Raw genomic sequence first — 15,222 nt, 5'->3', positions numbered from 1 at the left:
TTGGGATAGCTTTTGTATTTTTAAAAGTTCAGCTTCATTTAAATGCTGAAAAATTAATCAGCAGTTTTTGCAAAAATTCTTTGACGATGAAAAGAGTTATGTGAATATTAAGCATTATTATTATTATCAAACCCCCACAAAATCCTTAGGAAGGCCATAAATCCTCAAAATTAGCTGATCTGAAATCTCAGACGTATGCATTTTGCCATGTCATGAAGGAATATGATTCAGTGAAGACAGCTTAATACATTATCCGCATTATGAAACCAAAGCACTGTGGTCAAACACTTCTCCAGATACTGGATTTCAATAGCAGGGGTGTTGCTGATTAGGGCTGAAGTACAGAGTGCATTCTGGGTTCTCATCTGTGCTGCACACTGTGTTTACATAACCATTTTAATCTTCCCCACCAAAGTCTGCACTGGCATTTCCTGTATAGATATTTGATGTGGTCTGTGCTAACAAATGATTTAGGGCGTATCGTGCATATACACACACAAGCACACAGAGGGGCCAACATAAAATATAGCATCACATTAAATCAGGTCCTTATATAAAAATATATTCAGAGTTAAAAGCTATTATAATTCAAAAGGGATGGTGCAGTATTCAGCTGAGAGCTCTTACTCTTTTCAAGAATATGCCTACATATTTTTCTCTAGTGGTTTTGTTCCATTGAGAGACATAATGTTTAAATGTGGTGCGTCCTTGAAAAGGCAAAACCAAACATATTTTAAATAATATTCAAAAATATGTTAAGCAATCGAAATACCTATACTTTTGTCATGTGAAAATGGTAGCATTTTCACACTGGCTTAAATGTAAAGCATAAAAAAAAACAACAAGGGAAAAAATTCTGAACATTTTGGGTTTCAGTATAGTCAGTTACACCTTTAATTTTAGTGTTTCCTTTGTTAAATGCTATTGCAAATGGTTCCTGGGTACTTTGTTTATAATTAACAGGAAGATTAATAATGTGTTTAGACTCTGATTTTTAGTACTATGTATATGTACTAATACATAGTATTAGCAACTGAAGAAAATATTCTAAAAATTTTCCTGGTGGATGTGAACATAATTACTTGCATAACACTTCAACAGTCAGTTCTTTCCCACTTGGATGGGAATAGGTGTCCCTCATGGAGCCATGCATGGGAAAACCTGAATGCTCTGGCTGCAAATGGCTCAGCATCCAAACTATTAAAGAGCCAATAAGCAGAAGCATGAGAAAAGGTGGTTCACATGAAACAGGGAACACTTCTGTCTGCTCCTGTGGGGAGCGATGTGATCCCCGTGGTCAAAAGTTATGTAAGTTCACTGCCCTCTCCCATGGCAGTTTGTGTGACAAAGGCAGATATCACCAGTAACCACCAGGTAATTCTGTTTTGTAAGCGCTTCAGGTAACAATGTTTCCTTCTGATTGAATTACTCTATGCCACATTATTGTTATACTGTCTGATTTCATGCACTGAAATTTTGGTTATCTAAAATACATGGATATTTTTTCTTTCAAATTGGTGTCAGACAGTGTTCCAGTATGTGATGATAAATCGTTCATTTAAAGGAAAATTAAAGCTACCGATGTCTAGGAAATTTCTGATTTCCTTTGCTTCTCCCATTCAGAGGACAAGTATCAGTAGATAAATACATCTTTTCACAGGGTAATTAATACAGGATTACAAATTGGAAGTTAAACTACAGTGGGAAGAATCAACATACAGAGGTGATTTTCAGACCTGTTTTTCCTCCTACATAGACACCTTGCAAGTGATTAAGGCTATAACACTTCTGAATTACAGCTTTGGGGTATAGGAGAATGCAAAATCTTTATTTTTATTTTAAAATAGGCCTGCTGAAACCCTGTTTAAGTTTGAAATGAGTTTTGGATTTAAACTTGAGACCCTCTCCACTCTAAATTAAACAAAAAACAATTCCAGCCTGATGTTGCTGAAATTGTAGAGGAAAATTCTCTCAGTTGACTAGTGTTACAGTTTTCACTGCCATTTTTCCTTATTAAAATAAAAAGCAAACAGTAAAGAAAATAATTTTGTGTTTGCAAAAATCAAAAAGTTATGTTAGTTTAAATAAACTTTTAAAAATAATTCTTTTCTTTTCACTGTGACTGAACATAGCTGGGGCATGTAAATGAATCAGTGAGCCATCAATGTAGATGGCTCTGGCTGTTGAAGGTAATTCAGTGAATCAGTTGTATCCTGAATCACTATGCATGGTCAATACTTTCAGGATTTGTGGGGAAAAACATGTCTGTGTATCCATGCCATCCTTGTATTCCCTTCCTTTTGGTGATCTTTGTTAGTGTAGAGGAACAATTTGCTTGGGACTCAGTCTGAGGAAGACACATTTATGATATTCACATAGCAGCTCGGGGCTGGATTCTCATGCTTGAACACAGATGACTTGTGTCATTTGGGTAACCACAATCTCTGAGACTTCAGCATGACCTGTGGGAGACCTTGCCCAGCAGCTGCAAGTCCATCAGGATTACCTGGGCATGTCAGGTGGCCAGAGCTGCTTATGTTTGAGCAGCTGAATCGAGGCTGAGTATCCGAGCTCCTGAGGAACACCTAAGCAAGAGCCTCAAAAGTGTCTCTGGAGTGACTCCTTTCATTCTCTGGCACATGGACTGGTTCCTAACTCTGGAGTCTGCTGCCGACAGCTCCTGGCCACCGTAAGGGGAACGAGCCTGCACACACGCCTGCTCTGAGGTCACCTGCTGCTGGCACTAAGGTCTCATGTCTTTATCTGCAGTCTGAATCCTACCCTTTGTGTATCCCCTTTTGTTTTTGCAAAACTAATCTTGAAGAGGCCATTTTGAAATTTCCAAGAATGTCAGTTACCTACCTTTAAGGCTTTTCTATTTTCAGAAGAGTCAAGGCTTGCTTTCAAAAGAGACAGAGGCTTTGGATAGGCTGCTCTTGTTAAAAGCTGGTGAACAAGGTGTCTTTGGAAATGGCACGCAGAGATTCACAGAGCTGTAGTCTCATGGATGGATGCTGTCACACTGTAGCCATGGCTGTATTAGATGAAAAAGGGGCGCATTTTGCTAATGGAAGGGAAGAGACAGCTGAGTGCTTCATTTTGTGATGATGACAGAGCATTAAATTGGTCTGGGGAGACAGTGTAAAGGGGGGGTGTGGTCAGTTTGCTGTGCATATGTGTGTGCAATACATCCAATTTTATAAAATATCAAAGAAACTTTGAAGCCCAGATCAAATTTTTGCAATAGCTTTATGTGCTTTTGAAAATATGATCTGTGCTCAGTTCATGCTTGTCAGATTCCTAAATGTCATCTATCTCTCACTTTTTATCATACAGCCAAATTAGTGCACATAGATATAAACCCTGTCCAGCATCACCTTTCATTTGTAACTTTAACACAAGGCACATGTTTTTACTTTCTGGGAAGATGCAGCTTGCTTTTGAGAGATGCCAGATTCAGTTTGTTTATATTTTTTAAAAAGCATGCACATTTCAAAGGAAACGTACGAGAATCTGCTTCTGCTGTTTACTGCACGCATGCAAACATAAAGATATACATGTATCCTATCCCTACACAGCTTTTAAATTCTGAAAAAAGTATGATTTTTGTAGTATTAAGCTAAGAAAGTACATTAAAATTCCTCTCTAAATACATGCATTAGAACCAGTAAATCTGGTAAGTTTTGATGGAGTACAATACAGTATGAATGGTGTCAGGCCATTCTCAGACAGGTCAGATAGTAGCACAGGCACCCTAAGATGCATGAAGCAATAGATTAACTCTGTTTACCAGCAGCTATGGATAGTCATTATTTAGCTAACAATGAAACAAAAGACACAAAAGATAATCAGGTGTACTTCTGAAAGACCACTGTTGATCGTAGCATTGTTTCAATGTAGACTTCAATGTCTGAGGTAAACTTGAGACCTCATGGCAAACTGGAACTGGAAACTTCCACTGATTTCCATTAAGACAGGCTACCTAAAGTGTCTGCTGACTGCTGCATTCAAATGCCTCGGGGGGACCACCCATCAGTTTCAGCCTTCTTTTAATTTTTCAGAATCCAAGCGAAAACTCGAGAATTTCGAGAGAGACAGGCTCGGGAACGTGACTATGCAGAGATCCAGGATTTTAACCGGACGTTTGGCTGTGATGCGGATCCGATGTATGCTGGGATCGCTGCCTATGACTCTCCAAACAGCGGCACAATAACGCTGAATGCCCGACCGCAGAGCCCGAGGGAAGGGCAAACAGTGGAAGCCTTGTACGCCCAAGTGAAGAAACCACGGAATTCAAAGTCTTCACCTGTAGACAGGTAGGCACCACACATCAATCAATACACCCTCTCAAAATCTGCCTTTGTGCTGCTTTTGTCATGGGAGATGGTTGTACATCAATTGGAAAGACAGAGCTGCATATTTTTAATGGCTTTTTAAAGCCTTTATGTAGAACAGTATTGAACTCACTCAAATCAACCTGTTACAGAATGGGATGGGAAAGTTGTTTTCTGCAGAGCAACTACATTTCTTCCCTTTCTTCAGATGGTTTGGAATCTTTGGAATTGCTGTTGGGTATCATTGGAATTAAATTCAAATTTTTAATGTAATCAGGTTTATTTATCAAAGCTCCAGCAGATATGCTTGTGGAATACAACATTTACAATCTATTTACAGCCATTACAAACATCTCTAAAAGGTTAATGTGTTTACAGCAAAAATGGGTTAAAGCTTACATGGATTGTAAGCTGTAAGTCCTACTGTAGTCCTGAACTTCAATCTAACAGGTTGAGCTTTTTAGCTCAAATTATGCTTATAATTTTAGCTTAAATTATGATTAGATATAGACCAAGTGAGCAAATTCGAAGCTTAACTCATGAGTTACTTCTTGGTTTGTAGCTTATGATTTTACTCTTCCTGCAGGTACATTATCTCAACTGTGTCTTACTTGTTTTTGTGCTGAAACTAGGCAAAATTCCAGTTTCTGTTGATGGAGTTCTGAGTTCATTTGAAAACCTGAAGCTAAAACAGACATGTAAATTAACAGAGTAAAAACAGTTAAAGGCAAAATTCACAGGGTTTTTTGTGCTTTAACAATGAAAATACATCTGTTTTCTTGGCTTACTATTATGAACTTGTAGTTCTGCATTTTCTCAGCATTACAATAACACTAAAATCCTAGTGCAAGACATATTGTTCACTCATTTGGAAGTTATTTATTTAGTTCATAGTAAAGCCATTCATTTTTTTTCTACCTCACTCTTCCCAGCAGAAAAAGACTGGACTTTCAGTTAAATCAGCAAAGCCGTGTCTTTGCCTGCAGTATTTGAGATTTGTATAACTTCTACATGAGCAGTGGCATTCATCTTGCATATTCTGTTCTAGGTGGTAATGGAGTAATTTGTGTTTCAGCTAAATGTCTAAAATTTTGAGGACTGAGAGTATTGTATTTAACCCTCCACTAGATCTGTTTTGCAAAGTTTCTTTATGTAATTTGATAAAATTACATCCTCTAATATGACAAATAAGAAAATCTCAGCTGCATTGTGGAATGCATACATTTTTGCTAAAAATCAGTAGCACAGCTGCCTTTTTATTGTCTCAATTGCACTGTTCTCTTGCACTGTGTAAAAGGTGTACTTTTCATAGTAAATGAAAATAATTTATATATTGTGGATGTATGTACATTATTTCAGTGAAGGAAACAAAATGATGTTAAAAGATTACAGCTTCATCTGTGTCCTTGAAATTTTATATTCCTTAGCCCTATATTGGCTGGCACTGGTATACCCACGTGCCTGGCATTTCAGCACTTTTGTGCCTTTGGAAATCGAGATAGCTTGGTTGGATATGTCTGCCGCGTGGTGACTCTCATGGCTGTTTTTGTTAGACCAAAGGCAGTGTTTCATGCTGGAGCTGAATGGCATCAATGTCACATCAACAAAAAAAAAGTTCTTTGATACAAACCTGGCACGGCAAAATAGGAGACCTGTGTGACCCAGCTAACTCTGTGTGGTGGCTGATAAAAGAGCCAGGAGAGAGTGAGTAAAGTGGAAGATAACGGAGTACCGGCGGAGTGTGATGTTAATCAGATGGGTAGGACTGAAGAGAAGTGCAGTAGTTTTGTACATTCAGGCTGCTCCTGGAGCATGGAGGGTCCCATCGCTCACAGCTGGATCATGCTGTGACAAAAGGAAAGACCCAGCACACACAACGGGCCTGAGCAGAGGGATAAAATGCAAGCAGAGTACTAGAAATGGGCCATGAAAAGCCACCCCTAGTCCTGTGATATAGGGGGACATATTTGACAAGAAACACCCAGAAATAAAAATTTAATTCAGATGTAAAAATAATTATTATTTGCTATAAATGTACTCTGAAATACCTGTTCAGGGGTCTGAGGCATGAAGGTCTGGTGTATGGGGTTTTCTTTCCTCTCTCCCCTCACACTTTTGTTAACAACCAAGCTGTGGAGATGGTGAATCCCACCTGGTTCCAGGAGACCTTCTGGGGAATGTTGCAGTGATGTGCACAATCTCAGGCTCAAAGTTACCTCTCCCAGGAGCTGGGTCTCTACTTCAGGCAGTAAGAAGTGCTGAGAGGGTGTCATAGAATCATATAATAAATAGTTTGGATTGCAAGGGACCTTAAAGATCATGAGGTTGGGCATGGAGGAGGTGTAACAGCTGTGAGGGAGCAGCTTTCAGTCTTCCTTGAGGCATGTGAAGGATATCTAGGAGCTTGACCTTTGTGATGTTCATTTGGCTGAGGTACCTTCCCAAAGGCTGCTCTGTCTTTTACAGGCTTTGTCTTAGATATACTAAGAAAGCATCATCTGAGCATTGTTCTAAGAATCAGTTGTTACCATGTAGACCTGAGGTGCTTGTTAACTGTTTTGTCTCCTTGTCTGTAGGATACCTGGCTCCTCACCCCATGTGCATTGCAACTTGTTTCTTGCTATCCCTTTCCAGCAGTGAGATCTTCCTCTTTCACTTGGCATCTCCTATGATGCCCCTTTTGTCACCAAGCATCCAAGTGCCTCTGCTCAAGGTTCTTCTCCATGGAGCTCTCTTCTCTGCAGACTGATTTATTCTGATAATGCTACAATAAATTTGATGAAAAATAGTTGGTTGCAGTTCTGCATCTTTAAAATATTGTGTACATGAGTGTTCACTTATGGGGGGTGTTATTTTCAGTGTGTTTTATTCCTTTGCCCTCCCATCCTTTCCTTTCCTCTGGATGTTTCAGAGGTTACCCAAATAGAAACAGTTGCTTCCAGCTTTTGTGGGTGGGAAGGGAAATCACAGTGTGTTACCCTTGTGCTGAACTGCCAGGAGCTGGTAATGGCCAGGCTGTCTCAAATCTTTAGCACGTTCATATTAAGAGCAGCATTGTTTATATGGGAAATGTTATTTCTATTAAAGTTTGGTGCTTAGTGCCAAACAAAATTTGACATTTAAGTACGTCCAAAAGGTTATTTAAAAGTCTGTTACTAAGGAGCCTATAACAAAATGTCCTATAATAGTTTGCATACCAATGCTGAACACTTATGACAAATTTTTCTGTAACTTGCAAGAGAATCACTGTGTCTGTGTGTGAGGCCTTGTCAGGGTTTGTTTTTCTTTAATATTCCTTCAACTTCTCTATTACTTTCATCAACACATGCCACCAACTGTTGTAAGTTTAACTGTATCATGACAAAGAGTGAATAGCAAAGTGGAGGACAAGAATGTAAACTGCTCATCAGTGTAGACAGGTAGTACAAAATGGTAAGAAGAACATGGTTATTCCTTAAACTTTGTCTGTCCATTTCTCTAAATAGAAAGTAGATTGTATAATGTCAAAATACAGCAGAGGAGAAAAAGGTGTTAACTCACTCATTGGAGACATGCACAGCTAGATATGTGTAAGGGACAATGCTTTACTGAATTTTACCAATGATAGCTATTAAAAAACCCAGCCTGTAAATAGAAAACATTACTCAAATACAGGACTTGAAACTGGTTTAGAATTACTTTAATGTATCAGAGTTCAATCATTGATGGATACTGGTGGGGTTTAGAGAGGAAAGCATTTCTTTGTTGGTTGGTTTGGTTTTTCAGTGATAGTATCAGTTAAAGATGTAGCACTAAAAAAGTTGTTTTCTGTTGTTTACCCTAAAGAATCAAAGCAGATTGTCTTTCTTAACAGGGGAGTTTATTGCTCAGAAGAAATGAAGCTCTAGCAATAAATAAATAAACAAACTAATATGTTGGAAGAGATTGATGATGAGCATAGCTCCATATACATGAGCTGCCCTTGTGACATCAGCTCCATCCAATGCAGCGACAGCAAACAGAGACAGGCTGCTAAGAAGCTTTTCACTTCTATGTTAGGCATTAATGAGTGAAGTAGAGGTGGAATGTATAATCTATGTTTATTTTACCATTCAGGAAAGAGGTGTCTCAAGAACATAGTTCTTGAGAATAAGGCTTTCAGCTTAGCTGAAAAATGTCTCTAGTATGTTTTGCATCACAGAGGAGATAAGCTGCACAACTGATCAATACCATTTTTCATGTAGATGACAATGATGCCATACAGTGGAGCTTTATGGCAATCACCTGACATCCATAGCTGAGCAGGATGTAGAAGGACAACTCCTAATGGCTGTCACTCTGTAATCATTTCCCACCAAGAGTGCATTGTCCTGAAATAAAATTGAAATAAAATTGAAATAAAATAGGCACTGTGCTGCTGTAAATCTAAATAGCTTGAAAATAGTAGGTTAGACTCCTCCAGCTTGCTGAGGACATTTTAATGGAAACATAAATACCATAATCATATGCTTTTTGCGTGCATTTTGCCATTAAAAGAAAAAATCTTCATTTTAGACGGGAGACCTTTATGAACTGGCTTATTTTCTATCAGAAATGGAATCAAGTTATGTCAAAGGAATATCTGGGAACTGAAAATAACCCCACTTCCTTTAACTGTCATCTGCTCAGTGCAAAGGGGCAAGATGCTGTTTTTTAGGTCGGGTCACATACTTTGCTTGCTGCTTTTCCAAAAAGAAAGAGAGAACATTTTATTAAGCTGTTAACTTTGATTTTCTCAGTAATATCTTTGTGCTTAAATTGGCATGAGAGTAATGAAACCTGGAAACTGCATAGAAACACGCTAATATAATAAAATATGTAAAAAGTGAAATAAGCAGACCCTGTCTTTCTAGTGTGTATAAAATAACTCTTAGCAATAGCAGAATGGGTCATGAAAGCTATGAAATACTATATTGCGGTGCTTGGATAAATATTTGTTAAAAAAGTGGGATTTTGTGCAGCTATATTAAACTTCTTTATTAGTAGTGTCAGTCACAGGAGTGTTCTTAAGTCTGTGGGATCATTTATGCGTACGAATCTGAGCTTACTGCCAGGCCCACCACAGATAGAGAGAGGAGTTATTACTCAGGATTATGCATCCTGTAAATGCTAGGATGTTTCTTAGATGAAGAGATTTTTTGATGGTTCTGGAAGTTGACTTGAAGAGCACTTTCATGAAGGGAAAGGCCACGGCACTGCAAACCATCTATCCAGTGACATTTAAAACTTGCAGAGCTGTGCAGAAGGCTAACAATCTATATTGAATAAGATTATGAGTAAGCTCTTCCCTCCTACCTCTGTTTACTTCTCTTTGCTGATCTGGAAGTGTTTTCCTACCTCCTGGATCCCTTGTTTCTGCCTGTTAATCAGCCATCCTCTGCCATCAGAGCCTTGCAGATACCATGCTACAGGGGAGGGTACCACTTATGCAGGTAAGTATGTTGTGAATACTCAGATTGCAGGCATTTCAGAGCAGGGACCTTCTTGTTTTCCAAACTGCCTAAATAATCTGTAATGTTTCAGAAATTAATAGTTACAGGTTTTAAATCCTTACCTTCCAGTCAGTGTCACTCTTTTGTAGCATTACGAAGGTTCATTCCTGTGAGGATCTGACTTCTGGAAAGACTTTTCTGGCCTAGGAAATGGCACATATGCCATTATGGAATAATCAGACTCTCCAAAGCAACCTGCCCGGAGAGCAGTGGGTTAATGAACTATTTGCAGTTCTCTAATGTGTAAAACTGAAAATAATACTTGGAAGTCGTTGTGGTATTTTTCCTCCTCTGTCTGTTATAACCCAGAGAAGGATTAGTTAGAGCCTCTGTGAGACTCTTCATGGGGTTTAAGCTCACTTTAGCGCGAACACATTGGGTTTTTTTGTTTCTCTACCCTTCATCCTATAAGCCAGTAATCCTTGCCCCCAGGACTGCCTAAAAATTAGCTTGGTCTCTCATAGACCCGTATATTTAGAACCCAATAGACACTATTAGCATTGGCATTTTATTATCTTAGGTTGGTTGTTTTCTTTTGTTCTTCCATCTTGATAGAATATAAGACAAGTTTTAATATAAATTCATGAGGATTTATGTAGGCTCCCTATTGTGAAAGTATGCGATTGCACTCCCCTGTTTGGGTTACCACTTTGGTGGAATAAATGGCAGACTTACAGTGAACTCTATTCAGGTCTCCCATTTTAATTACTTGAAAGTCCTGGTCTCTCTCTGAATAGATACCAAGCACTGATACTGTTGTGAGAACCACATCTTTCTCCATTTACCACAGCCACAGCCTCCCTGAAACCCCGGTGGTTTCTCTTCCCCTCTGCTCCGGCCGGCTTGCCGTGCAATCTGAAGTGTGACAGCTATTTGTTTGTTTTTACAAAAGCAGCTGGACTTAGTACCTCTACAAATGGTTGCAGTGGGAAAATGCACAGAGAGATAAGAGAGATGAACTTCCCGCTCTGGGTTACGAGACCAGGAGGTGAAGAGGGGCCCACCCAAACGTGCCCTTAGTGCCCCTGTTCTGGAGACTGTGGATGGGCTCCCTGTGCTGGAAAGTGGGAGTATCTGCATAGCTGGGTGATTTTCAATTCCTTTAAGTGCAGATGAGATACTATGTATAAAAGGGGGATCAAAACCTGTCACTTCAATACAGTATATTAGTATTTTGAATACTAATATGTTCATGACCTATTTTATATTATTTGAATACATTGTAGCTGAATTATGCATAGTATTTTTCGTTGGTATATTAGTGCCATTTGCACACAGATATAGATCAATGTTTTGTTGCTCGGATTAAAAAAGAGAAAAACCTTTACTTTTTTTTTCAGATGGTAGAAGTTAATATTTAATTAAAAAAAAAAGAAAAAGGAAAACTATAATAATATATCCTAGTATGAAACAAAACGTGATGCAAAAGCTAGAAGAGGCAATGTCTTGGGCATCAAATGGTTATTGTGTGGCTTGAGATTGCAGTCCAAAAACCCAGCTGTGTGTGTAATGTGCACATCTTTCTTTCCCACTAATGCCATCAATGCAACTTGAAGTTCTTCTTCCTGAGAAAATTATGGGGAATATTTGAGTACACAAAGCTGAAAAAGCAAAGGCTTTCCCATTCATTAAATCAAGTGCTTTGATCCTACCGGTGTAAAGAGCTAAAATCTGTTCTTTGCAAGTCATACTAACCAAATTTTGGATTGCAAGCTGATGTTGTGCCTCACTTGAACACCATAATTTAATCAGTTTAATTTGTTGTTGCTGTTGACTGTGGCCTTTCCTAAATAGAATACAAATTTATGATTTTTCTGTCTTTTATGTCCCTCCAGTCAACCCATCTGTTCCTGTTTGGTGAAGGATTCAGGCTTCTCCTTTCCAAGCATTTGAAGAGCTAGGGGTTTTTCATTTTAGATTTATCTGGTTATGGGAGAGGGGTGCACAGGAGGAGCTTGGAGAGAGTGCTGTGTTTTCACCAAATATGGGCTTTTTACTTTCTAAAATTAAATATGCAGTTTGAAGTTAGATCTTTAATGTAGTTTAATGGATGAACAGTAAAATGTTCTTCTAATGTTGAAGGGTTTGAAGGGTCTTTCCTTCTTTTCTATTTTTATGAATGATATCTCCTTCACAGATGAGACAAACTATATTTAACTACACTGTTTATCCTTATGGCCAGTCTTGTTTGTTTATGTGACTTACAAATCATCCTGCTTGTAGTCAAAGCATTTTGTCACTGGCGGAAGTGGTGGAGTCTAATTGTGGGGAGGAATCCTCTGCAGTGAACTGCAGGAAGGAAAATAGCATCACTTCATATAGGTTGCAGGGGGAAGTGGTTAATTCCTTTTAACATATTGTGAACTCATTGAATGAATGTGTATGAAACATACCACACTGGCAGTCCTGGAAAGTGAGAAATTGCTGAAAGATCTCATTTCAGTTTGTTCTTGGTTGGAAAGCTGAAAAACAGTGCTTTTCCACTCATCACTCAGAAAACAGTGTGTATTCCCACAGCCTTGTGCTTCATGATATTGTTAAAGAATTGGTTTATAAGGTGTTTGAAATCTTGTTCCTTAAGGCTCAAACACTGTGATGTGAAACATTGAAAGGTTTCTTGCATGACCTATTTTATATTATTAGGTATTTCTGAAAAACGTCAGACTTATTTCTAAAATCAGATTTACTTACTTGCCATGAAATTTTTTCATTCTTTAAAATACTAGTGGCATTTAAATAGCTTTTCAATTTGATGTGTTCATAGCAGTCTTTCTTACATGATGGATATATCAAATGTTATTATGGTAAATAGATGACATATTTGTAATGGATAGGTAATTTCATCTACCCGGAGTTTAGACAGTGATATAACATATAAGACTTAATTTATGAAAGACAAAGCAGAGCAGCAGATCTTGCTTCATTTTAATTTGTGTGTATAGTTTTGTAACAATAATGCATGGCATGCCTGAGTTGCATTGCTTTCTGTAATGAAATGTCTTCTGTGTGCAACAATTCATTGTTGATTACAGCCTTCCCTCATTCCTAGGTTTCCATTTAAAAGGAAGCACAGTACAAACTGGGATGAAAAGAGAACACATAATTTCTACTACCAACATTTAAAAAAAGCAATTAGACTTCAAGGGATGTGAGAACTAATGTCCCTCAGACTTTTCATTTCCACTTATCTTTGGGATGCAAAGAGCTCTGACCTGGCGAACAAAGAAGGCAGAAAATATTAGCATTGGTCTTTATTTCCCAAGACATAGTTCATGGCTCATTAATAGTTGTGGTATATGTTACTGGGTATTATATGCTGCAGAGAAAACAAGCAGAAGTTGCCTGTCATTACTTTGTAATTGTGTTAGTAGATATAGTGTGGAAAAAACAAGAAAAGAGGAGAAAAAGAAGGTTTAGCTGTGTGTTGTTTTGTACATCATCTTACACTGTGCTGTGTCTGCCAGCTTAAGATAAACTCTATGCATATTGGCTAAAATGTCAAATTAACCCACTCATTTTTAGGATTGCTAAATGCCCATCAAGGAATGGAGGGTTGTGCTGAAGCTATTTTAATTAGCAAAGTGTGATTTAAAGGTTGCTAAAATCAAAAAGAGCTTATTCATTTTTCATCAATAATAATTTTTCTTTATATTTCATCAAAACCTGCTGATTTGGAGACCACCTTCTGGGCTTTGATTCATTATGACTGCAGACATAATTTAATTTTTTTCCCCTTTCCTCATTCTGTGATATGCTCTTTCATCTTTGAGACATTGTTAAGATGTTTCTAACATTCACAGATTGCTAATTGATCCAACTTTTTTAAAACTGTACTTAAGACAGAGGCTTCTTTTCTGTGGAAACAATTTTCCATGAATTTGCTTTTATTAATGTTTTCTTCAATCTGTACCTGATAAGGTATAAGTTCTCAAACAGACATCGAAAATGGAGGACATGTGGTGTTTTATATATGGCAAGTGAGCAAAAATATTAGAGACACGATAGAGGGAAATTAAGATTTGGTAGAGTTATTAAGATTCTGCAGTTGCTACATTAGGCCTTTATAGTTCATCTAGAACTAACCTGGTTTTTAAACAGTGCTGTAAGTAGTGGTTTTTTATCTAACTCTTTGGGGGATCATGGAGAAGAGCAATTTTGAGAATTTATGCAAATGCATTTTGTGAAAGGATGTACAATTAAAAGATATTGCTCCTTTCACTTCAGTAGGGCTGTTCATCTAAGTTTTGTCTACATTATCATACTCTGGTAATTTCTAGTTCCCAAATGCATTTCTGTTACTATTTTAAGTTGAGCTTCATAACCTGTTTCTTCTTGGAAGATTTCCCTGTAGAGTCATATCCAGAAAACTTTCCATTTGGGTACCTTGTTAAAACAACTGGTTGGCTACTCAGCATAGTGGATTGGAGCAGCCCAAGTGTCGTGGGCTGTACCCTGATCCTTTTCTGTGGGTGGTTGGAAAACTGTCACAATCTTCATTTTCCTTTGCTCATCTCTCACTTGTGAAACGTGTCACACTGGGTGGGTGCACCTGGTGTCCATTCTGTGAAGGCACAGGGAGTTGGAGCAGGGCTATCTTTTCATTTTCTTCCACATAGCCATTTTCCTCAATTCAGTCTAATTAGAATTTCAGAAACGTCCTCTATGTCTTGCTTAGATGGTCAGAGCTAAGTTGTTTGTCCTGTGAAGCCACACTGAACAGTTCATGCAGACTGAATTTCATTAGCTTTCATTAGTTGCGCTGTTCTGATGTAGTTAAAAGTGCTGCAGCTCAGGATGTCAGAATTTAGCAGGAAAATAGGTAAAACCAACATACCATTCAGTGTCAGGAATAATCCTACTTTATTGGAGCTCACACTTGTGTTTTTTATTATCCCTTCTTATGGCTCAGATGCCTCCATCTTTTATGTAGCATGTCATAGATTGGACTAGATTATGTTACAGGTCTTTTCCAACCTAGTTCATTCTGTGATTCTGTGACTCTGTGATGTGTGTGTTCACATTCAGTAGAGCACACGCCCATGTGCAGAATGAAATGCAGATACAAGAATGTGTTTAGCTGTGACAGAATTTTTATGTGTATGTTTATGTCTGTCTATATGTTTTTGTATTTAGAAAATCTCTAAAAATTCCTCTGCTCCAGAGGAAGTGACTTCCAGAAGTCATCTAGTCCAACTCCCTGCTTAGAGTGGGTTTGATCAGGTCAGGTTGCTGAGGGCTGCAGTTGTGTCCTGAAAATCTCTGAGAATGGAGATTTCATTCAGCTCCCTGGGTGCCTGTTCCAGTGTTTGACCAGCTTCATGCTAGCTGGAAAAACAAAGGCAAAAAGAAAAAGCTTTTTATATCAGAATTTCCTGTGC

At 38.2% G+C, this 15,222-nt stretch overlaps 1 protein-coding gene across 23 annotated transcripts in view; it reads left to right on the top strand.

The window, feature by feature from the left end:
• Positions 1–15,222, top strand: part of PARD3 (par-3 family cell polarity regulator) — a 451,418-nt gene that overhangs the window by 346,798 nt on the left and 89,398 nt on the right. For 21 of the 23 annotated variants that reach the window (XM_008639287.2, XM_017741464.1, XM_017741463.1 and 18 more), the window contains one exon: positions 4,062–4,316. In XM_008639287.2, coding sequence (XP_008637509.1) covers positions 4,062–4,316 — 255 coding nt within the window. Of the gene's footprint in view, positions 1–4,061; positions 4,321–6,910; positions 7,062–15,222 lie in introns of those variants that run through there. The other 2 variants (XM_017741459.1, XM_017741466.1) reach the window with 2 other exon arrangements.

This window comes from Corvus brachyrhynchos, unplaced genomic scaffold (assembly GCF_000691975.1).
Source record: "Corvus brachyrhynchos isolate BGI_N302 unplaced genomic scaffold, ASM69197v1 scaffold167, whole genome shotgun sequence".
Classification (NCBI taxonomy): Eukaryota; Metazoa; Chordata; class Aves; order Passeriformes; family Corvidae; genus Corvus; species Corvus brachyrhynchos.
This window is presented reverse-complemented; position numbering and strand designations above follow the sequence as displayed.